General features: G+C 36.0%; 1 protein-coding gene across 1 annotated transcript in view; it reads right to left on the bottom strand.

Moving 5' to 3' along the window:
- The window catches only part of LOC150104025 (hemicentin-1-like), a 427367-nt gene that overhangs the window by 216741 nt on the left and 186337 nt on the right, over positions 1-24289 (bottom strand). Inside the window, exon 8 of the mRNA XM_090396384.1 lies at positions 18851-18983. Coding sequence (XP_090252510.1) covers positions 18851-18983 — 133 coding nt within the window. The remainder of the gene's footprint in view (positions 1-18850; positions 18984-24289) is intronic.

Raw genomic sequence — 24289 nt, 5'->3', positions numbered from 1 at the left:
ATGAACACCTAAAAGAGATTAAAAACCTAACAAAGAAACATGATATAAACATAGTGATGGGTGACTTCAATGCAAAAGTGGGAAGAGGGGGTGATGGAGAAATTGTTGGCGAACATGGCTTAGGCACCAGAAATGACAGAGGAGATCGCCTAGTCCAATTCTGTCAGGAAGAAGATCTAACAATAGCAAATACCTGGTTTAAACTTCCACCCAGAAGACTGTACACTTGGAAATCGCCTCAAGATAACCAACATAATATTGTCAGAAATCAAATTGATTATATACTGATAAATAAAAGATTCCACAGTAGTATAAAGAGTGCAAAGACTTATCCTGGAGCAGATATCTCATCAGACCACAATCCCATAGTTGCAGAAATACGTCTTAGATTAAAATCAGCTAAAAAATCACAAAAGAAGAAAAAGAAAATTGATGTAGAAAAACTGAAAGACCCGAACATAAATAAAAATGCCAAGACACAGCTTAACCTGCGATTACAACAGATTAACATAGAAGAAAATAAAAGTGTGGAATCTCTTTGGAATAGCTTAAAGAATGCCATCGTAACAACAAGTATTGAAGAAGTAGGTTATGTGAATAATATAAAACAACAGGAATGGATGACAGATGAGATTCTTTCTCTTATTGATACAAGAAGAATGTATAAAAACAAAGACCTAGCCAGGTATACAGAAACACATAACATCATCAAGAAAAAAATAAAAGAAGCCAAGGAAAATTGGATGAAAAATTTATGTACTGAAATTGAACTGCTTCAGAAACAATATGATAATTTCAATCTGTATAAGAAAATCAACTAAATTTCCGGAAAACTGAGGAAAAAGCAAATAGTGTCTCTAAGAGACGAAAATGGAAAAATAGTTCTAGAAGAAGAGAATAAAGCACAGATTTGGATAAAATATGTAACAGAACTTTTCAATGATACTAGACAGAAGCCTATAAATATAAAAGATAACATTCAAGGACCAGCAATCATGAAATGCGAAATAGAGAATGCTATACAAACAAGTAAAACAGGAAAAGCCAGTGGACCAGATGGTGTGCAAACAGAATTTTTAAAATTAATCGAACCAGATAACATCAAACTTCTTGAAAAACTATTTAATAAAATATATGAAAGTGATGAATTTCCATCAGATTGGCTCAAATCTACATTTATCACTATCCCAAAGAAACCCAAAGCGAATTCCTGTGGTGACTTCAGACTTATTAGTCTAATGAGCCAAACATTAAAAATATTTTTGAAAGTAATTCAGAATCGCATTTATAGAAAAAGTGAAGAAACTCTAAGTGAAACACAATTCGGCTTTCGGAATGGTTTTGGTACTAGAGAGGCCCTTTTCTGTACCCAAATATTGATACAAAAATGCATAGAAAAACAGAAATCTGTCTTTATGTGTTTCATAGATTTTGAAAAAGCATTCGACAAAGTCAGACACACCAACTTAATAGAAATCCTTCAACAAATAAGGCTAGACGAACAAGACATAAGACTAATAACAAATCTGTATTGGAATCAGTCAGCTACCGTTCAATTAGACAACATTACCACCAGTGATATTAACATCAAAAGAGGAGTGAGACAAGGATGTGTGCTCTCACCACTCCTGTTCAACATATATGCAGAGGTAATCTTTAAAAAAGCATTGGAAGAATGTCCAGAGGGAATCACAATAAATGGAAAGATTGTTAACAACCTACGATATGCAGATGACACCGTGCTAATTGCAGATAACATTATGGATCTCCAAAAACTCATTGACAGAGTATACATAGAAAGCCAAAGAATGGGAATAAATATAAACATCAACAAGACAAAATACATGATCATCAGCAAACATCCAGCCTCATCAATGAAACTGACACTCAATGGGAAAAATATTGATCAAGTGTCAAGATATAAATATCTTGGTTGCTGGCTTAATGAACGGTGGGATCCAGAAATAGATATAAAGACAAGGATTGAAGTTGCACGGCAGTCCTTCATGAAAATGAGAACACTATTCTGCAATAAAGACCTAAACATGGAAGTCAGATGCTGAATGCTGAAATGCTACGTGTGGTCTATTCTGCTCTATGGAGTTGAAACATGGACATTGAAGGCGACAACCATCAAGAAAATCGAAGCCTTTGAGATGTGGCTATACAGAAGAATGCTAAAGATATCATGGACAGAAAAAATTACCAATGAAGATGTCTTAAAATCCATTGGCAAAGCTAAACATCTTGTACAAATAATCAAGAAACGAAAAACATCATATCTTGGACACATCATGAGAAACAGCAAATACCAACTTCTACAAACTATTTTGGTAGGAAGAATTGATGGCAAAGGAACTAGAGGAAGAAAAAGAATATCATGGTTTGACAACATCAAGACGTGGACAGGAAAGAGCAGTGCACAACTGCTCAGATTAACACAAGATTGCAGTTTATTCGCCAAGATGGTCGCTGACCTTCGATAGAAGATAGCACAATAAGAAGAAGAATAATATCATTTTATTGGTTGATAATCTATATATATTCATCAGAATTTACATCTTTTTACAGCATCATTCTGATTAAGACTGGATCGACTATGAAGAGCTTCACAGCATTCTTTGAAGGATTACATTCTTTGATGTAATCCATAGATTCTGATTGGTAGATGTCTACAGTTTGAACAGTCTATCCTATCCCAATGGCTTTAACAGGCCTTTAAGGGCCACAACCTTCCAAGCATTCCTGGATTTCGTAATGGAAATATGAGGATAAGATGGTCAGCCCAATGCCTCAAGGTATTCTTGGCTGTATCCCTGTGTGTTCACGAGGCTGGTTTGCCTGCTTGCAGGATGAAAAACCTCAGATAAACTGGTGGAAAACACCCTGCCGTCCATGCCCAAGACCTCCTAACTTGGCTATGGCTGAGGAAGATCCTTCAGCTCCTCACGTCACCAACAGGAATCAAACCTGAGACACTCCTTCCCCAGGCATATGGTTGTGAAGCGCAAAGCCACTAGGCTAACCACGCAGACAGTTTGAACAGTCTGGCCAACATAAAAGATACTGTAGGAACAAAGCATCTGGTATATTCCAAAATGAGCCAAGTAAGGAGTTTATCTTTAACAGAAAACAGCACTTAAAAATCTTGTCTATTGGCTTGAAGGTTGTCTGAATTGAATGAAAATTCCCTTGTCATCAGATAATGGACTAGGAGGAGGAGGAGAAAATGTTAAGCTGTGCTTAATTTGGAAGAAACATGGAGAACCCTGACATGCAGAAACAGAGAGGTTATGATGCCATTGCATAATCCGTATGAGGACTTGATCAGGCCTCATATGGATTATTGATGCATAGATTTAGATTTGATTTCAGCTTTTCATGATGACAAGGATATGTTGGAAAGGACCCAGAGAAGATTCACAAAGGTAGTCAGTGGTCTTTGGAATGTGGAGTACAAGGACAGATTGAGACAATTAAGTTGCAGAGCCTCGTAAATAGGAGGAAGAGGGGAGGGGGGGGGATGTGACTGAGATATATAAGCTGGTCAGGGATTGTTATCCAGTTGACATGGAAGAGATTTTTTTTTCATAGAATGGGAGGGGGGGTAGAACAAGAGGCCATCACTGGAAGCTGTATAAGGAGGGTGTGAGCAGAGGAGTAGGTTCTTTGCATGGAGAGGGTTGGTGAATGGAATGCATTGCCTGAGTGTGTTGTGAATGTAGAATCAGTTTAAAGTAGAATGTGAATGTAGAATCAGTTTTCTTGAATCAGTTTAAAGCATGGTTGGGCGAGCATTGTACGCAACTCCCACAATGAGTCTTCGACTCCATGGAGGTCAGATGTTAATAATAATAATTATTATTATAATATCTGTTCAGAATAATGTTGTATGATGCTCCTGCAGTACATACACAACTTGCTGATACCTTTCTGATAGCCAACCACTTAACGCTAAGTAATTCAGTATCTAACTCCATCTCTTCCAATTTCTTCTCATAATCTGATGCTTTCCTTACCACACGTCACCTTTCTTCACAGCATTTTCTTTTATGTGCATTTCATCTATTTAACTCCTACCTAATTTATCCTCCTGACCTTGGGTAAACAACGTGACTGTTGATATTTTGATATTTTTCTTGAAAAGTGGGAGACTGTATTTGCTTTGTAACATTTAATGAAGAATGCTGTTCCAGAGGTCAGAGGTAGATGAAATAAAAGAGGAAGGGGAAAAACACATGCAGTGTGTGCTTGCCATTGTCTGAAAAATGAATGATGAGCAGGTGTAGCTGCCCTTTTTTAACAGGTCCAACAGAAAGTGGAGAAAAGCTGGTTGCCAGTTCAATGGAGCAGGACATAGAATTATCTGTAGAAAAGGGAACTGCAATTATATTATTATTATTATTATTATTATTATTATACTGAACAGGAACCTCAATGGAATTTAAAGGCCCATTACAAGAGATCCACAGTATTCACACAAAAGCACTGCCCAACAAAGCACTCACAAAAGAGTTGAGACTGGCAACCCATTAAATATTGATTCATGAAGTGAAAAATCTAGTTCTCACTCTCTTGCTAAGCATACACTTTATTTTTCAATTTCAAGGAATGACTCCTTATTCTTTTCCCTTCAGCCAAGTTCTGGAATATTTCTTATGTATCAATTGTATTAAACCCTTTGAATAACTTCAATGTTTCTAACATATTCTTTATTTTCTGCATATCCTATCGACCATCATTTGCAACCCACAAACCCTCAATTTAGACTCTGGATCTCTAAAAATTCCTTATCCCTGAAAACCCACTGATGAGATCTGAACACAGTAACCCTGATGTGGCTATATCACGACCCTAATAAAATGCTATCTTGCCTATCTCAGCTGGTTAGTATCACATATAATAACTAAGTAATCCTAACAGCTATCTTGGCCACCATTGCAATATGTCCTCTGAACTACAACTTCCTGTCCACCAAGACTGCTAAATTCCTAGCTGCATGAATTTCCTGAAGTACAATTCCATCAATGCAGTAAACAGCTTGTACTTTATATATATATATATAAATACATAAATGAATTTAAATGACTCTATACCGAGAAAAAAAAGTTTAATGTTAAGATACGACTAGTTTCGTTGAAATTCAACTTCTTCAGGTATCACAGGCAAAGAATTAAATAAAAAATAACAGAGACATGATAAAATACATTAACAGATCTAGTATAAAACACACAAGTACATTTAAAAACAGGAATGCGTGCTTGAGTTCCAACTGAAGTTGATTACGTGCATGAGCTGACACGAGTGCGGCAGTACTGGACAGTGGCAATGTGTGCATCAGAAATATTGTAGCTAAGGCTGTTATTAATATGAGATGAATCAAGTGATATTTCTCTAGATTCAATTATTCTTCTTTCAAGTTCATCATAGCACACATGGATATTAGAAATTGTGCCAGTCTACGAGGTGTTGGCGGCCTTCATCCGAATTGATAGAGAAAAGAACGTGGCTAGAGAGAGCGCTGGCTCTGGTTCTGTTGTAGGAAATGTCTCTTTGGTGTTCTTCTATGCGTAAAAGGATGGATTTAGCTGTCTGGCCATAGTATGGTTTGCCACAATCACACAAAATCTTGTAGACTCCTGGATACTGAGTTGGAAGATGTTTCATTTTAGGTCTGCTTAGTATGGAGCAAAGTTTAGGAAACGTAGCGAAGCAAGTTCTAATGTTGAATTTCTGAAGCATTTTGGCTAGTTTTGGGGAGGGAGAGAGAGAGAGAGCTATTGTATGGTAACAAAATTAAAGCTCTTGGTGGAGAAGAATCTTCAAAAGCAGTTGAGCGGTGGACAGAGAGAAATTTATTAATCATTTTAAGAGAGAATCCATTGTTAACAAAAGACTTTTTAAGAAAATTGAGTTCATATTCAATTTCTGTTTCATCTGTTAATAAAGATCTGACTCGATGTGCCAGGGTTAAGATAATACCAAACTTTTGTGGAGGGCAGTGATCAAAAGAAACATGTAGGTATCTGTCCGTGTGAGTGGGTTTTCTAAAAAATGGAGATTTTGATATTTTCAGGTGCATCTCGTAAGTTTTAAGTCCAGAAAGGGAAGACAAATTCATATTGCCAAATTCATATGTGAAATTGATTTTCTGATGAAACTTGTTGAGGTGGTCCAGAAAAAACTCGTGTCAGCTCACACATGTAGTCAACTTCAGTTGGAACTCAAGCACGCATTCCTGTTTTTAAATGTACTTGTGTGTTTTATACTAAATCTGTTAATGTATTTTATCATGTCTCTGTTATTTTTTATTTAATTCTTTGCCTGTGATACCTGAGGAAGTTGAATTTCAACGAAACTAGTCGTATCTTAACATTAAACTTTTCTTTCTCGGTATAGAGTCATTTAAATTCATTTTTATATACATTATCTACCGAGTAAATTATGATCAATAATATCAATTTTCCTGATGATGAGGAAGTACATTTGCTCATCAAAGATTATTAACTTCGGTTGGAACTCAAGCATGCATTCCTGTTTTTAAATTTACTTGTGTGTTTTATACTAGATCTGTTAATGTATTTTATCATGTCTCTGTTATTTTTTATTTAATTCTTTGCCTGTGATACCTGAAGAAGTTGAATTTCAACGAAACTAGTCATATCTTAACATTAAACTTTTTTTTCTCGGTATAGAGTCATTTAAATTCATTTTTATATACATTATACCCAATTTTGCATCATTAACAAATAACTGAAGATTTCTCTTCAAATTATTTCCTATCCAAGCATACAGCCTACTGGCACATACTGGTCACCTCGATTCTCAGCCACCCTCATACCCATACACATGCATTACATCCATCCCGATTTTGCCCATCCTCTGTAACAGAGTAACATGTCAAATGCCTTTATCCAACTCAACTATCATTCTGTTATAAAAAAGTTAGTAAATAACTAAGGCATGACTTACTATTTACAAAGTCATGCAACCCCTTGTACAGGAAATTCATATTCAGATCCATACGTTCCTGAATTCTGTCTTTGATCAACCTTTCCAATACATCACTACTCCCGAGATACTGATTGGCCTACATTTATGCAACAGAACTATTTTGTCCTTCTTTCCCTCAAAGCTAAGACTTATGTTATACAGCCTAGTCAAAAGCAATGTGAATTCCTTTACATATTCCCATAATACATGTGATGATAACCCATTTATCTACTTTGCATTGAGATTCTGCAATTTTTTATGTGACTTATATTCATGAAAGGTTTTTTTGTAAACTATTAGTACATTAGTACTGCAGGCAAGCAATGGATTTTTTTTCATGAATTTTATATATTTTTTGTATTTTTTAATGCTTGAAACCCTATGCTAGAGACCAAACATGTAACTTTTCAAGCAACTTCAGGTTTCCAATGAATGGGATTATGGGTTTGTGCTGAGTGATGATATTTGTCTTTAGGTGAGAGATATTTTGTTAAATCAATCTTGTTGACAATCACAAACATCCATGCTCACAGAATTATTTGAACCTACAGCCAGATGGTTGGAGAATGAGTATGCTAACCACTCAGCCAACCAAACCTGCAAATATTTTAAGTACTTTGAATTCATTAGAGTCACATCGGTTCCTGTTACATCTGTTACAGTAATATCCTCTCTTGGATGCTAAATTCCTGAATATTGTTCACTTAGTATCCAAGCTATTAGGTCTACTTCTCTCAGCTTGCTACCATCAAATCATTCTTCCTTTTATTTGCTGCATAGGAAAAGCACTTTTGGTATCTCCTTTCATCTGCTCAGCTAATTTATTCTCATGATCTAGTTTTGCCTTCTAATAGCAGTACAAAGCTCAGGCAGACACTGGACCATCATACACAACTCACTGGTCACATCAGCCAACCATTCCTGAAACCAGGCTATTCAATTACTATTGATCTTCGTCCTCAATTTCAACAGTAGTTTATCATGTGGTACTTGATAAAATTTAGCAAAATCCAGATAATTCACTTTATAAGCATCTTCTCTGTAACTTCCCTTTAACACATCCATACTGCTCTCTGAAAAGACTTCCACTCTCATCAATACAGGTTTGTATTCTGCATCTAACCAGTTTGTATTCTGTATCTAACACCTATAGCACTACATCTGTTTTTACACACACACACACACACACACACACACACACACACACACACACACACACACACACACACTAGCCTACAGCTTGAAACTACTGACTTGGATTCTCCCTTATATAGTGGCACTATTTTATCCTTCTTTCCTCTCTTTTGGGATTGTTTCTGTTACCAGACTTCTGTCGAACACAAATCCAAGGGTACTATCAACTCTTTCACACATTCCCATAATATACAGCATGATATCTATCCAGTAGCCTTATTAACATCAAGGTTACTTAATGTTCTTAACATTTCCCATTCTTGAAGTGTCTTCAGTCTTCCTTTCTATTGCTATTCTACATTACTCTTAGCCCCCTCTACATGAAATACAATAACAAAATACTCATTAAACATTTTCACTATATCTTCAACAGATAGGACTCAAAAGCTAATCTTCCATATTCACCTTTCTTTTAAAAGCAAAACAACTGTGGAATTCCCTAGCATTTAGCTTTACTGCTTCAGCCATTTTCCTTTCATATGACAATTTCTCTTTCCTCAATACACACCACCTTCCTAGGCTGCACCTTATACTTCTCATACTGCTGAGGGATACCCTGTTTTTTATATCTCCTTTATAACATCCAGTTTCTCAAAAGCTCCTGCATAATTTCATAATTCATCCATTTTTACTCCTACTTTATTTATCCTCTGAACCTTAGGAACACAATCTGACGTTGCCATAAGTAATTTATTCTGGACCAAGTCCCAGGCATTGCTGATTTCTCTACCCTTTAACTGAATACACCACTGCACATCACTAATCTGTTTCCTTAATTTATCATAGTTCTGTAACTCTGCACGTTTCTCTTGTTCCATGAAACTTATGCATGCCTAGCCACTCTCAATATCAAACCACATGATCATTTTCACCCAATTAGTGGCATCATGGCGAAACATCTTTTATCACTACGAGATGCTATTATTGCATCTAATACTCAAATCCCATGTATTGCTTCAGCTGCATGTTACATAAGATAGTTGTTCCTAAAGTAGCTAAAGGAATTCAATATTCTTACCAATACATGTTACTTCCTGCATCCAGTCAATGTTTCCCTAGTTAAACTCACCCATTATTATCATCCTACGGATGCTCACTAGTATCATTCGTTTGAATATTTCAGAAATTTCAGAATCATCTCCCTCTGCATTCATGGCTTGTAGCAATACCCCACTAATTATCCAAAATTTGTGCTTGCCTCAACTTTAACCAAATGGCCTCAAAGCCAGTATCATTAGTGCTTTCTTGTTCCACATTGAGAGGGTGCAACTCTTCTGAAATCATTAGTCCATGATGATGATCTTTTTTGAAATAATTAGCCTGCTTAAGCAGTGGGAAAAACTCATGATGAAAGTTTAATGGAGTGAAATAGCACTAGGAAACAATTAAAACTAGTACATGCAGCCCTCAGTTTATGCTGCAGTTCTGTTCCTGAAAAAACGGGCATAAACTGAATCGGCATAAAACAAACCCAATTTTATTGGGAGGTATGAAGTTATGTTCCGCACAGTCAAAAAATATGCACATGAAGTATGTGTAACATTATTATATTTAAAGCTTTGATAATACATACATATATATTTGTTAAAATAAAATTATTAATAACGAAAAAAAAAAACGAAATTATATACAAAAAATATGAAACTTCGAAAAGATATTACATATTTCTATGTTGAAGTTCCCAGTTTCAGATCACCTGCACTTTTTTTTAAAAAAAAGTATCCAGTGTTAACTGCCTAGATTTTCTTTTTCTTTCTTTAAGGAGTTCGGTGTAAGGTTGAATAGATGCGATTACATTCCATTTTACATTTGCACTCCGTTCCTAATCATGGTCCATTTCGCAGAGTTCATCAGTCAATATCTCTATGATTGCAAGGAAACGCTCTAAATCGGCCGTTTTCATATCTCTCGGAGGACCTTCTTCGTTTTCTTTCTCCTCCTTTGGATGTTGACTTAATTGTTCGGCTAATTCTTTAAGTCTTCATTGGAAAGCAGTTTATCATGGCTCTCTAAGACTTCTGTCACATCTTCAGCAGTAATATCGTACAATCCCACCTCTCGTGCAAGCTTGGTAACATCTTCAATAACATTCTCTTCTTGCTCTAATTCCTCAGTCATGCATAAATGCTGGAAGAGGTTTCGCCATGCTCCTTTTAAGCACTTTGCTGACATATCATTCCAAGCTTCTGCGATGTTGTTAATGCCCTTCAAAATATCGAATGACTGCCAATAGTCTTTAATAGTTTTTCCTGAAGTGTCCAAGACTCTTACCATTTCCATAAATGTTATACGGAGGTAATAGGGTTTGAAGATTGATATAATCCGCTGATCCATCGGCTGCAAAAGCGATGTTGTGTTTGGGAGCAAGTAAACAACCTTGACATCCTATGGTGTTCTTACTTCAGCAAGGTTTTGAAGATGTCCAGGGGCATCATCCAAGAGAAGCAATGCCTTGGCTGGCAAATCATTTTCTTTACAGAAGCGAAGCACGGTAGGACAAAAATAATTTGTGTACCAATCTATAAAAACGTCTTGTGTAACCCAAGCTTTCTTGTTCCATTTCCATCATGGCTTTTAGACCCTTGAAGGTGCATGGGGTCTGTGAAGTGTACACCAACATTGATTTAAGCTTCAAGGTTCCGGAGACATTTGCACCCAACAAAAGCGTAAGTCTATCTTTTGCAGCTTTAAAACCTTGAGCGAAACGTTCTTCACAGGAAATGAAGGTATGTGATGGCAATTTTTTCCAGTAGAGCCCAGTCTCATCAACATTAAAAATGAGATCAGGAGGATAACTTCCTTGTTCTACACAGTCTTGAAATTCTTTAGGAAAAGCAGCCACTACAGCAACATCTGCACTTGCCACCTCACCGCATAATCTGACACTGTGGCACTTACTTTGAGACTTAAATCTCATTAGCCAACCTTTGCTTCCTAAAATTGTAAAATTGTTTCTTCGCCTCTATCTGTCTTTTTAACATCCTCAAAAATTGTTTTTGTTTTCTCAGTTATAACAGTCTGCATCAGAGGAATGTTTTTCTGATTCATCATCCACCCATAATGATAATAATTTTTTCATTTTTTCATGAAGTTTACCACTGCTATAACGTACATGTTTTACATTTAGTGCTGCCATAGATTGTTGCACAGACTGTTTTATTCTATCTGCATTTTTCATAATTGTAGTAACAGTCGATGGAGATAAGTTCATACTTCTACAGACATTAGCATGTGTCTGTCCATCTTCCATTCTTCGAATCACCTCCATCTTTTTTTTATTATTATTATTATTACGGGCGACTCCATGCATCCTTAGACTCATCGAGGGAGGCCGTAAACATCATGTCCACACAAATATACGACATTCTCACAGTGTCTATTATACCTTGCCTTGAACTCACTCACCGTCATAGCACCCACAACAGACTCTGGCAGCTTATTCCACTCATTTACCACTCTAAAATTAAAGAACCCAGCTCTAACACCCTTCTAACCACACTCTTGCCCAGCTTCCATAGATGTCCCCTAGTTCTCCCACCACCACCAGTCCTGATCTCAAAAATATCCTCTGAATTAATCCTATAGAAACCCTTTAGATCTTCTTTTCAAGTGTGATTGATTTCCACGCCTTCTTAACACCAAGTTCTGCTAATTTTTCTGCACTTCTATTATCAGACATGGTATGTAATTACGTACTTTATCCATTTAAATATGTATGTACGTTAAAAAATTAAATAGAACAATTAGGTAGATTCAACATTAAAACTAGGTTTGATACATATACGTCGTAGTAACTCGGTAAAGACTTAAACATTAGAGTGCCTGCTAGCATCGTTTCTCAGTCAACCACACAACAGTAAGAAAGCACGCGTAGGTAACGACGTTATTGTGAATCGGATTAAATTGAACTGGTGTAAATCAAGAGCTGCCTGTATTTAATGCTTCCAATATTTCATCTCAGTTACGGAGACATCGTAAGGGAGTAAAAAATATAGACTTGTAACAGACGCACAAAGGCAGTACAAAACTAACTAAAACATGTAAATGAAAGACTAGAGTCCTAACTAGATGGGGTACCTTCTATAGACACCTTTATATGCATAGGATGTACACTGGAATCTCAAAATATTAGTATTTCCCAAATTTTCGGAAGTTTTATGCAACCATATTTATTGAAATTAGGCTGAATTTTAAGAGCAGTAGCAGCAGATTCTCAAAATAGTGTTTCTTTTCTAAATTTACTGTGGTGGATCATGATGGTCTTTTTCCAATTGATTCTGTGAGCTGTATCCAATGCATGATCTGTAAGGCCAGATTGACCATAGTCATGACTGCAGATGTATTTTTTACGTTCTTCCATTTGGATGGCATGTATCTTCCTGTCTCTCCATAGTAGGTCAACTTGTAGGAACAAGAAACTCAATATATACACCGGGAACAGAGAGGGGGGGGGGATTTGTCTTTAGTGGAGTAGATAAAGAAATGGAGTTTTATTATTATTTTTTTTCATAATGTGGGAACTGTATCCATAAGAGGGAAAAATGTGGTGTATATGATTGAATTCTGTTGCAAGAGAAGTCTCACTGGAACGAAGGTTATAAAGTCTTTGAGTTAGTGTTTTTATGACATGATATAGCTGAGAGGGGGAAATGATAGGAAATTTTGTGAATGTGTGTGTGTGTGTGGGTTTCCTATAAACTGAAAAGGACTGGTTACCATTAGGCAGGTTACCAAGGTGTCTAGAAAGGTCAGACTATTATTAGTTTCCTTTTCCATAGTAAACTGGATTCTAGGATGAAGGCTATTAAGGTGACATAGAAAAGTATATAATGAGTCTTGGCCATGAGATCAAATAGAAAAGACATCTACATATAGCAACAAGACAGGTTTGAGAGGGAGGGAGGCTGAGTCAAGAGCTTGTTTTTCAAATTCTTCCATAAAAAAAAATTGCAAGGGAGGGGATAAGAGGGAGATCCCTAAAGGTACCTTCTATATGTTTATAAATTTTGTTTTTCCAAGAGAAATGACTGGAATGGATATCAAAGAAAAAGAGGTCAGTGATATCAAGGGGGGGGACTTTTTCTAAAGCATTAAATACTACTTTTATTAATTTCCTAATGTTGTTTCACTCCATTTAACTTTTATCATAAGTTTTTCCCAGCAGTTAGCTTTAGCACATGGATAATGATCATTCATAGTGAAGATATAGCACACAAGGCAAAACAATACGGTAAGCTAAAACTTCAATTGGCTAGACAATTAAACTGGTTGGTCTTTCTTAAAAGATTATTATTATTATTATTAAACAAGACCTCATGGAGTCAAAGACTCATCTAGGAGGTCCTTTTATCTCACACACATCTCATCATACCGGGTCTTAAACACATTCAAACTCCTTGCAGACACCACACTCTCAGGCAAGGCATTCCAATCATTCGCAACTCTGCACGAAAAAAACCTGCCTCTCACTCCCCTACTCACAACCTCTTTATACAGTTTCCACGGATGACCTCTGGTTCTCCCCTGATCTCCCACTATTCGCTGTAGAACTTCTCCACCATTGATCCTATAACAACCCCTTACCAACTTGTAGGTCTCTATCATATCTCCCCTCTTTCTTCTCTCCACTAGACTCTGCAAATTACATCTTTTCAATCTTTCCTCATACTCGACATTCCAGAGGTCAGAAACTACCTTAGTCAGTTGCCTTTGGACCCTTTCCAACATCTCTTCATCCTTCTGAAAACCAGGTGACCAAATCTGGGCACAATAGTCCATGTGTGGCCTAATCAAAGCCTTATACAATGGAACAAGAATCTCCCTACTTCTACACGTCAGTGTCCTCCTCATCATTCCCAGAAGTCTTTGTGTTGTCTTCACAATTTTGGCGATGTGACCCCTAAATTTTAGATCCTTATCCACTATCACTCCCAGATCTCTTATTTCCTCTACTTCCAACAATATATTCTTACCAAGCATAAATTCTGCATCCCATCTTTGTTTTCCAAATTTTAAAACCTTACATTTTGCAACATTGAACTCACACCCCCATTTGCTTGCCCAATCACTCAATTTATTCAAGTCTTCTTGCAAGGCCACAACATCTTCACTACTCTTTATGGTTCTTCCCAACTTTGCATCATCTGCAAACAACTGAATATCTCCATCCAAATCTTCGCCAATATCATTAATATACAAGTTAAATAGTAATGGCCCTAAAACAGATCCCTGAGGCACTCCACTAGTGACTTTCCTTTTCCTGGATATTGCACCCCCATACACAACTTGTTGATACCTATCAGATAGCCAGTCTCCAATCCAATGCACTAATCTAATATCCAACCCCATCTGCTCTAGTTTGACTGTCAACTTATCATGAGGTACTCTATCTAAAGCTTTTGCGAAATCCAAGTATATTACTGTGTATCCTTCTCCTCTGTCCAAGGAAGCAGTCACTTTATTGTAATAAGTAAGTAGATTACTAAAACACGACCTCCCTTTAGCAAATCCATGCTGTCCATCAAAGATTATACCATTGTTGTCAACCCAACTCTGGATCCTAGTTCTCACAAGCTTCTCCAACAACTTAACCACAACACCTGACACACAGATAGGCCTATAGTTTGATGCTTGAGTTCGATCACCTCCTTTATGAAGTGGCACAATCTTGCCGTCCTTCCACTCTTTAGGGACTTGACCAAGTGCAAGACTCGTATTAAAAAAATATGTCAAGGCAGGTGTCAACTCTCTGGCACATTCCTTCAGAATATGCGGTGATATATTATCAAGTCCCACAGCCTTATTTACATCTAGTTTACTCAACTCCCCAAACACCTCTTGCTCACTTACAGTCAGTCTCTCCTCCCCATCATCAACAGCTCTTAATCTCTCCATGAAGTCACATTCACAAGATTGAAAGATCTTTATGAACTGCTCATTAAGTATCTCCACCACACATTCTGCAACAGCTGTCTTTATACCATTTCCTTCAATCAATGTCATCCTTCCATAATCATTCTTTCTTTTGCTGGCTACATATCGAAAGAACTCCCTAGGATTCTTTTTAGCTTCATTAGCTAACTGCTGTTCATACCTCTCTTTAGCTACTCTCACCAACCAATTGAGGGAGGCCGTAAACATCATGTCCACACAAATATACGACATTCTCACAGTGTCTATTATACCTTGCCTTGAACTCACTCACCGTCATAGCACCCACAACAGACTCTGGCAGCTTATTCCACTCATTTACCACTCTAAAATTAAAGAACCCAGCTCTAACACCCTTGTCGAGATACTGGAATTTTACCCAATTGCGTTAAATTAAAAGTTAAGTTCAAATCCAAAAAGCTCTCTGTATCTACAAATGTGCAGTTTTGCTCTGCTACAAGAACAGATTGCAGCTACACACACTGTTCTTGCTACTATCAACATAGCCATCAGCTGGTTACAGTCTGAGCTCTCAATGATTCTCAACACAAAACTCTATACTATTCTGTTTAATATTTCAGAAGTTTCAGCTCAAAACGAATTCCTGAAATTAAAAAATAAACATATCAATAAGTAGAACAAACTTTTGAAATTCTAAACCCATTCCTCAAATGCATCCTCTTCTTACTGTAGTTAACTTGTCATCAAAAAGGCTTAACAAAACGTTGTTAGCATCCTAAGTCTCAGCCACAGTTTTGCCAATACACCTCCATGAGTACCGTTACTAGACCTAATGTTCAACATCGAATGCAGTATCCGTAACTTAGCTCCTGAGATAGCTAATAGCATCTGGCTTGTCATCACCAGTTCACTTTCTAGATCTTCACCTCCCAAAAGAAATCTATCATCCTGGCAACTCAATGCCTTTAATAAACTACATAAACATAACAGCATAGTCATTACCAGATCTGACAAGGAAAGTGCTACCGTTATCCTCGACATCAGTGAATACAATAAGAAAATGGATATCTTTCTTATAGACGCTCCGCCTACAGACCTCTATATTATGATTCTACAAAATCAAATATTCATAAAATAAAACATTCTATCCATTTTAAAAGCTCCATTGAAAATATGATTGTTAATGATACTGATATCCTTGTGAGTTTTGACAACACTTCACTGTTCACTAACATTCCCTTCAATGACACTTTATTGCTTTTAAAAAAAGTTTTTCCACTTGATATCATTGACCTATTTTCCTTTGTTATCCATTCCGGTTATTTCTCTTGGAAGAACAAAATTCATAAAAAGATAGAGAGTACCTCTATAGGGTCTCTCCTCTCATCCCCCCCTTGCAATTTTTTATGGAAGATTTTGAAAAACAAGCTCTTGACTCAGCTCCTCTTAAACCTTCTATCTGGTTTAGATATGTAGGATGATAGCTTTTCTATTTGGTCTCATGGCCCAGACTCATTATATACTTTTCTATGTCACCTCAATAGCCTTCATTCTAGAATCCAATTTACTATGGAAAAAAGAAACTACTAATAGTCTGGCCTTTCTAGACACCTTGGTCACCCACCTACTTAAAGCTTTGAATACAGCTCACAGAATCAACTGAAAAACCATCATGCTCCAGAGTAAATTTAGAAGAGAGAGAGAGAGAGATTGATTTAGAATCTGCTGCTGCTCTTAAAAATCAGCCTAATTTAAATAAATATGGCTGCATAAAACTTTTGAAAATTTGGGGAACACTAATATTTTGAGATCCCAGTTTACATCCTAGGCTGCTGACAGTTGTCCATAGAGGGTGTTCCACCTAGTTAGGACTCTAGTCGTTCATTCATGCATTTCAGTTGTTTTTGTGCTGCCTTTATGTGTGTGTGTGTTTTGTTGTTGCAGTCTTATTTTGTACTCTGACAATGTCTCTGTAACTGACATATTGGAAGCATTAAATACAACTTTTAATCATTTTTCTAATTCTGTTTCACTCCATTAACCTTTTATCATGAGAAATCATTAGTAATGCTCCTCCTCAGTCAAGGCCGTCCCAGATTAGATCATACCCTGAAGCAAACAATTAAATATCGCCCCAGATGGATTAAAAGACAAAAATATAAGAAAATCTCAAATTGCTATTTTGTTTTTATTACAATTGAAACATTAATGCAAAACAATTACATATAATATTTATTAAATGTTTGCTCTAGTGGGATATTACACAATAAAACTGTTTATAAGCTCTTCTTAATTGAAATTATAAGCTATGTCTGCCTCTATCGATATAGTTGCTAGACCAACTAATCTTTCTTGGTCATCGCTGTTTGCAAATAATTTTTAATCAGTTTAAGTTTGGAAAAACATCTTTCCACACTTGCTACGCTAACAGGAATTGTTAGAGTAGAGACGATGCCTACCGCAATATGGCTGAACGAGTGATCTTATTAAGACATGCCGTGAGGCAGTCTGCCTCCATGCAACACTCTGTCGATGGTACTGTCCTCAGTTATCTTTTTTGTCCTTTCAAAAATGCTAAAACCACCACATTCTATGCATCAGTAAATCATCTTCTGTTAATCACATACTCACTGGTGCCAATGATTTGTGTACTGACTAAATTTATCAAGGCCCCAAACTCTGTCACTTATATACTTGGTGTATAAACAGAATATCTTTTTCTCTCCCTTTCTTTCCCACAATTCTCTACTCCATCATTCAGGTCCTCTGAATGATCAGGTAGGGAAGCCTGTTGCTTCCAATAAGGCCATTAAGGAATGGCCTCATTGGAAGCAACAGGCTTCCCTACCTGATCATTGGAAGCCCTATCTTGTCTTCCTTCATCCAATTTCTCACCCCAATTCTGGTATCTTACACTTACAGTCGCACTGTCTAGGTTTCATTGGCCTGACTGTCAACACACTCTCCTCCTCTCACCGACAAGCTGATCCTTATCCAAAACAATAATAATATTAAAAAAAATGAATATCTATTCATGTAGGTGGAGCTATTCCTGCAGTCGACAGTGCACATAACATCACTTGCTTTTGAGTGAATTGTTGTTCTCTTTTTTTGTTTTCCTATAATTGCATTGATAATAGCTATGAAACTTAACCGAAAATTTTACAAATAAAAACATTTAAAATATTTTATGATGAGGTGATATGACAGAGACATTTTAAGTTAGTGAGTGGATTATAAGAAGAAGAGAAGGTAATAGGAGAAGTAATAGGAAAGAACTAGGTGACATCCTTGAAGATGTGAAGAGTGGATTTTTTATGTAGAGAATTGTGGATAAATGGAATCTCATCAGAATATGTTGCATGCAGTGAGTGTTAAAAACTTTCATGTTCAATATTATAAATATGTGATCAGTTGATGCAACTCCCATGACGAGTCTGCTGACTCCATGGAGAACATGTTAATAATAATTCTCTTATCATAATTTGAACACATCTCATGTTTAAATGCAAAATAACACTATATTTCACTTTTTCAGTTTAAATTTCTTAAATTACATTCTAAAATAAATGCATTCAGCTGAGAGAAGAGGTAAAATGGATGATACTATATGGTTCAATGTAGCACATTTTGTGGTTTAACTGTGTAAAAAATGTTAAGAAAATTTTTTTTTCGAGAATGCATAATATATAAATAGGAATATGCACACCTAGTAGCAAAAAATAATAACATTCTGTTTATAATACTCAGTGAAACTGGCATTAGTACATACCATAAACTTCAAAATTATAGTCCATTTCTGCTGTTCCAGCAACGTTTGTTGCAATACACGTGTATTTTCCTTTATGGTATAATGATGTCTTTGTTATTTGAAGGATTTGTTTTTTCTCTTGAAAACTTATTCCCTAAATAATGAAAAGGTTTTGAGAACAGTTAATAAGAATAATATTTGAAAAGATTATGTCAGATGGATAAAAAGAATTTTCCTCATAAAGGGAATCCACTGAGTTTGATTTTTCAAAGGAAGTGAGATGTCTAATTTTTTAAATTAATTTTTATGCATGATTATCTACAATATGGCATAAAATGGTAACAAAAATTCAATATCATGATGATGATGATATCGATAAATTTATGAATTATGTGAAATTTTAATCTATCCAATTTTAGTATAAAACTGTTAAAGGAAAGGAAGATCAGATTCCTATAGACTTCACTCCTGCATCTGCTACAGTCATATCAACTGAAATATAGTAAATGTTCATTAAATAAAAAACATAATATATATATATAAACTCTTCTAATATCACAAGATTTCCTTTTTTATTTTGCTCTTTCTTTTAAAGTGTAATTCATCTCTTTACTTCACTGTGGTAAATGGTCAGATATTGCTTCCTTCAGGCACCCTTAGACTAATTTCCATGCACTGTTAGATTCCTCTACCACAAAGTTTCTCCTTCCAAACTGCCTTCTCTGTTTATCATGACCTGAATTATAGTTCCACATATGACTCTTGTTAATCAGTGCTCTTACATTGATTACAGTGGCAAAATCAGTCTCACTAAATGGAGCATAATGGTCACCTCATTTGCAGACAGTTTCTCAGAATGCTATTACTGATTCAATGTTCTTTTCGAGGGAGTCTTTCCCTTGAAACAGAAACAAGAATATAATTTCATGCTTAACATAATTTACTATTTATCCCTGAGTAATTCTAAGAATTGTTTTTTTTTACCTCTCTTCCTCTTGAATTGTTATTCCTTCCTCTAGTCTGTATCCAAATAGATGAAACAGTTCATAATGATAACTTACCTCATACACACGAGTCTGATCTGACTATGCAGATTACAATACTTACAGATAAGTCTCACCTGTAGTAGCTGCATCCAGCTGCATATTTTTTTCCTGTTTACCTCAATATATCATAACAAAAAACATTGAACCTATTTCTAGCATTACTCATATCTCCACTCATATTGGAGATTTCTACTATTGTTGGATTTAATTCCTCTATTATCATTAGCAGAAATTTTTTACTCCACCCTACTTATATTTTCTATCTTCTTTGAATAAATTAAATCCATCATATTCTTTTTCCTGTAAAAATATATTCTTCTCTCAGCAAGTGTTGCCAGTTCGTGTATATATATATATATATATATATATATATATGACATTTAGTAATCAAGATAATGTATCTTCAGGGACCTTTTAAAAAACAATTAGTTCAATTTTCATTTTACACAAATTATGGACTATATATACAACCATGTTATAAATAATTATTTTAATTTCCTGACATTTTGACCTTCATATTAAGGTCATCATCTGGAGTATATACATATATACAGAGGCAAGCTAAATTACATTTCACACAGTATGCTGAAGAGACAATTATTTGATTGATGGTTATTCTACTGGCTGATCTCTAGTGAAAATAAAATAAAATTACAATAAATAAAAGAAATAAAATAAAATCAAATTTTATTTTATTTTATTTTATTTCTTTTTATTAGTTGAAAGGATGAAATTGATTGGAGAAAATGGAATAAAGACAGCTGTTGCAGAAGGTGTAGTGGAGATACTTAATATTCTATTTAAGACAACATCAGAGAAACACTCTTTCATATGAAGAGCTCAGGAGACAGCTTGCAGGTCTAGCATGGAATGAGGAGTTAACTGGAAAAGAGATGAATGCAGCTTGGGGGATTTTCAAAAACTATCTAGTAGATGCAATGTCTAAATGTATTCCAAGGGTGAGAAGGTTAAATAAGGTAGGTGTGAAATGGATGAATAAAGAGATTAAGTATGTGATACAGAGAAAAGGGTATTATGGAGGTAGAATAAGAGAAGCGAAAATAACAAATTCCATGAGGACTACAAAGACCAGGAAAGGCAGGTGACTTGGTTGGTGAGGGTAGCTCACCAATCAAGGTGAGCTACCCACATAAACTGAGGTATGAACAGCAGTTAGCTAATTAAGCCAAAAAGACTCCTAAGGAGTTCTTTTGATATGTAGCCAGCAAAAGAAAAAATGATTATGGAAGGATGAAATTGATTGGAGAAAATGGAATAAAGACAGCTGTTGCAGAAGGTGTAGTGGAGATACTTAATGAGCAGTTCATAAAGATCTTTCAATCTTGTGAATGTGGTCTCATGGAGAGATTGAAAGTAGTTGATGATGGGGAAGAGAGAGACTGACTGTAAGTGAGCAAGAGGTGTATGGGGAAGTTGAGCAAACTAGATGTAAATAAGGCTGTGGGATTTGATATATATCACCACGTATTCTGAAGGAATGTGCAGGGAGTTGATGCCGGCCTTGACATATTTTTTTTAATATGAGTCTTGCACTCGGTCAAGTTCCTAAGGAGTGGAAGGAGGGCAAGATTGTGCCACTTCATAAAGGAGGTGATAAAACTCAAGCATCAAACTATAGGCCTATCTGTGTGTCAGGTGATGTAGTTAATTGTTGGAAAAGCTTGTGAGAACTAGGATCCCGAATTGGGTTGTCAACAATGATATTATCTTTCGACAGCATGGATTTGCTAAAGGGAGGTTATATTTTATTAATCTACTTACTTATTACAATAAGGTGACTGCTTCAATGGACAGAGGAGAAGGATACACAGCAATATACTTAGATTTTACAAAGGCTTTTGACAGATTACCACATGATAAGTTGATAATAAAACTAGAGTGGTTTGGGTTAGATATTAGATTGGTGCATTGGATTGGAGACTGGCTATCTGATAGGTATCAAAAAGTTGTGCATGGGGGGGGGGGGTGATATCCAGGAAAAGGAAAGTTACTAGTGGCGTGCCTCAGGGGTCTGTTTTAGGGCCATTGCTGTTTAACTTGTATATTAATGATATTGGTGAAGATTTGGATGGAGATATTCAGTTGTTTGCAGATAATGCAAAGTTGGGACGAACCATAAAGAGTAGTGAAGCTGTTGTGGCCTTGCAAGAAGACTTGAATAAATTGAGTGATTGGGCAAGCAAATGGGGATGTGAGTTCAATGTTGCAAAATGTAAGGTTTTAAAATTTGGAAAACAAAGATGGGATGCAGAATTTATGCTTGGTGAGAATATATTGTTGGAAGTAGAGGAAATAAGAGATCTGGGAGTGATAGTGGATAAGGATCTAAAATTTAGGGGACACATCGCCAAAATTGTGAAGACAACACAAAGACTTCTGGGAATGATGAGGAGGACACTGACGTGTAGAAGTAGGGAGATTTTTGTTCCATTGTATAAGGCTTTGATTAGGCAACACATGGACTATTGTGCCCCGATTTGGTCACCTGGTTTTCAGAAGGATGAAGAGATGTTGGAGAGGGTCCAGAGGTGACTGACTAAGGTAGTTTCTAACCTCTGGAATGTCGAGTATCAGGAAAGATTGAGAAGATGCAACTTGCAGAGTCTGGTGGACAGAAGGAAGAGGGGAGATATGATAGAGACCTACAAGTTATTAAGGGGTTGTTATAGGATCAATGCTGGAGAGGTTCTACAGAAAATAGTGGGAGATCAGGGGGAGAACCAGAGGTCATCCCTGGAAGCTGTATAGGAGGGTTTTTTTAATGCAGAGTTGTGAATGATTGGAATGCCTTGCCTGAGAGTGTGGTGTCTGCAGAGAATTTGAATGTGTTTAAAGCGTTGTATGATGAGCTGTGTGTTTGATAAAAGGACCTACTAGATGAGTCTTTGACTCCATGGGGGTCTTGGGTAATAATAATAATATAGATAGCTTTTTTACAGTAAAAATGATGTCCTAATTTAACATGACAATTTTTATATTAGATTTAGGATCCTGAATTACCTATGGTCTTATTTATAATTAACTCTTAAAGAGAAAGTTAAGTGGGTAGAATATGTACCTTCCATGTGTTTGGGATTTTTAGACCATCGTTATTGTTAATATTAGGGTAAATGATAAAAATCTCACAGGCCTCCTTAAATTTATGTTCATACCATGTTTTGGTATGATGTAAACAACAGAACAGGTGCTTTCCAGTCAATTAAATGTAAAGTGTTCAGGGAATGATCAAAAAGACTAGCTTGACCAAAGTTATTATATTTAACGTGTCATTTATGTTCATTTTTTATGATAGGAATTGTGTGTCCTGTTTCCCCTATATAGAGCAAATTACAGGTGCAATGAATATGTTATACTTTGGGTGGGCTAGCAGAAGGAGTGAATCCTTGGATGAGCTGAGTAAGTTCTTTAATTTTGCAGGAAGTTTAAAGGTGGCTTTAAGGTTGTATTTTCATAGTATTCTGTTTATTTTGTCTGATATCCATTTAATGTATGGAATGGTTACAGTTTTATTATAGCCTTGTTTATTTTTGTTTTTAACTGAGGCCTTGTACAGAATTTTGTTGTTAGTATTTTGGCTGTAACCATTTTTTAGGAAGCTATTGCTGATAACTTTTAAATTAAATTAATTTTAAATTAAAGATGAATTAAAATTATCAGCAATACATACTCAATAATGAATAGAAAGATGGCTGAGTTGTGTAATGCAAAGGGGCTCCAATTTTTAAACCTGTGGAGTGAATTTGAAGGGAATTGTGAATTGTTTAAAGCTAATAGATTACATTTGAATGGGTTGGTGTTGGGCATTTAGAAAGCCTATTGTTTTCTGAGAAGACAGTTAATGTAATAAAATCATCAGAATCTACTTGTAAATCAGGATAGCACAAATAAATGGACTGTATGACAGGAGGAAGATGATATAAGGTTGAAGATGTTGTTGCAGCAGCACGAGATGATGAAATGCATAAAAGTGAGGATGAGACAGATAACAATAGAAATCAAAGTCAGGAGCAGAGAAATGGGAGTGGTCAGACCGAAGAGAGAGAGAGGTATGGTATAGCAGCTAGAATAGAGAATGATGGACTGGTAGAAAGGCCTCAAATACGCAGGGATTGTTATGTTTGAACACGAATGTAAGGAGTACTAGAAACAATAGAGCTAAGTTTGTTGCATCGATTAAGTCAGAACAACCAAAGATAATTGGAATAAATGAAACTTGGTTGTCTGAGGAGGATGCAATGTCAGGAATAGAAATAGAAGGATATATAATTTTCCAGAAGAATAGAAATGTGAAAAGAGGGGGAGTGCTGTTAATAAATGCAGAGGAATTGTTTCCATAAAGTATAGAAGTTGATAGTGCATGCACAGATTTTGAATCTGTGTGGTATGAAGTTGA

This window comes from Typopeltis vanoorti, chromosome 8, assembly GCF_054136105.1.
Source record: "Typopeltis vanoorti isolate ZY-2024b chromosome 8, IOZ_Tvanoo_1.0, whole genome shotgun sequence".
Taxonomy (NCBI): domain Eukaryota; kingdom Metazoa; phylum Arthropoda; class Arachnida; order Uropygi; family Thelyphonidae; genus Typopeltis; species Typopeltis vanoorti.
Note: the sequence above shows the minus strand (reverse complement) of the source record. Positions and strands in the feature narration are given on the sequence as shown.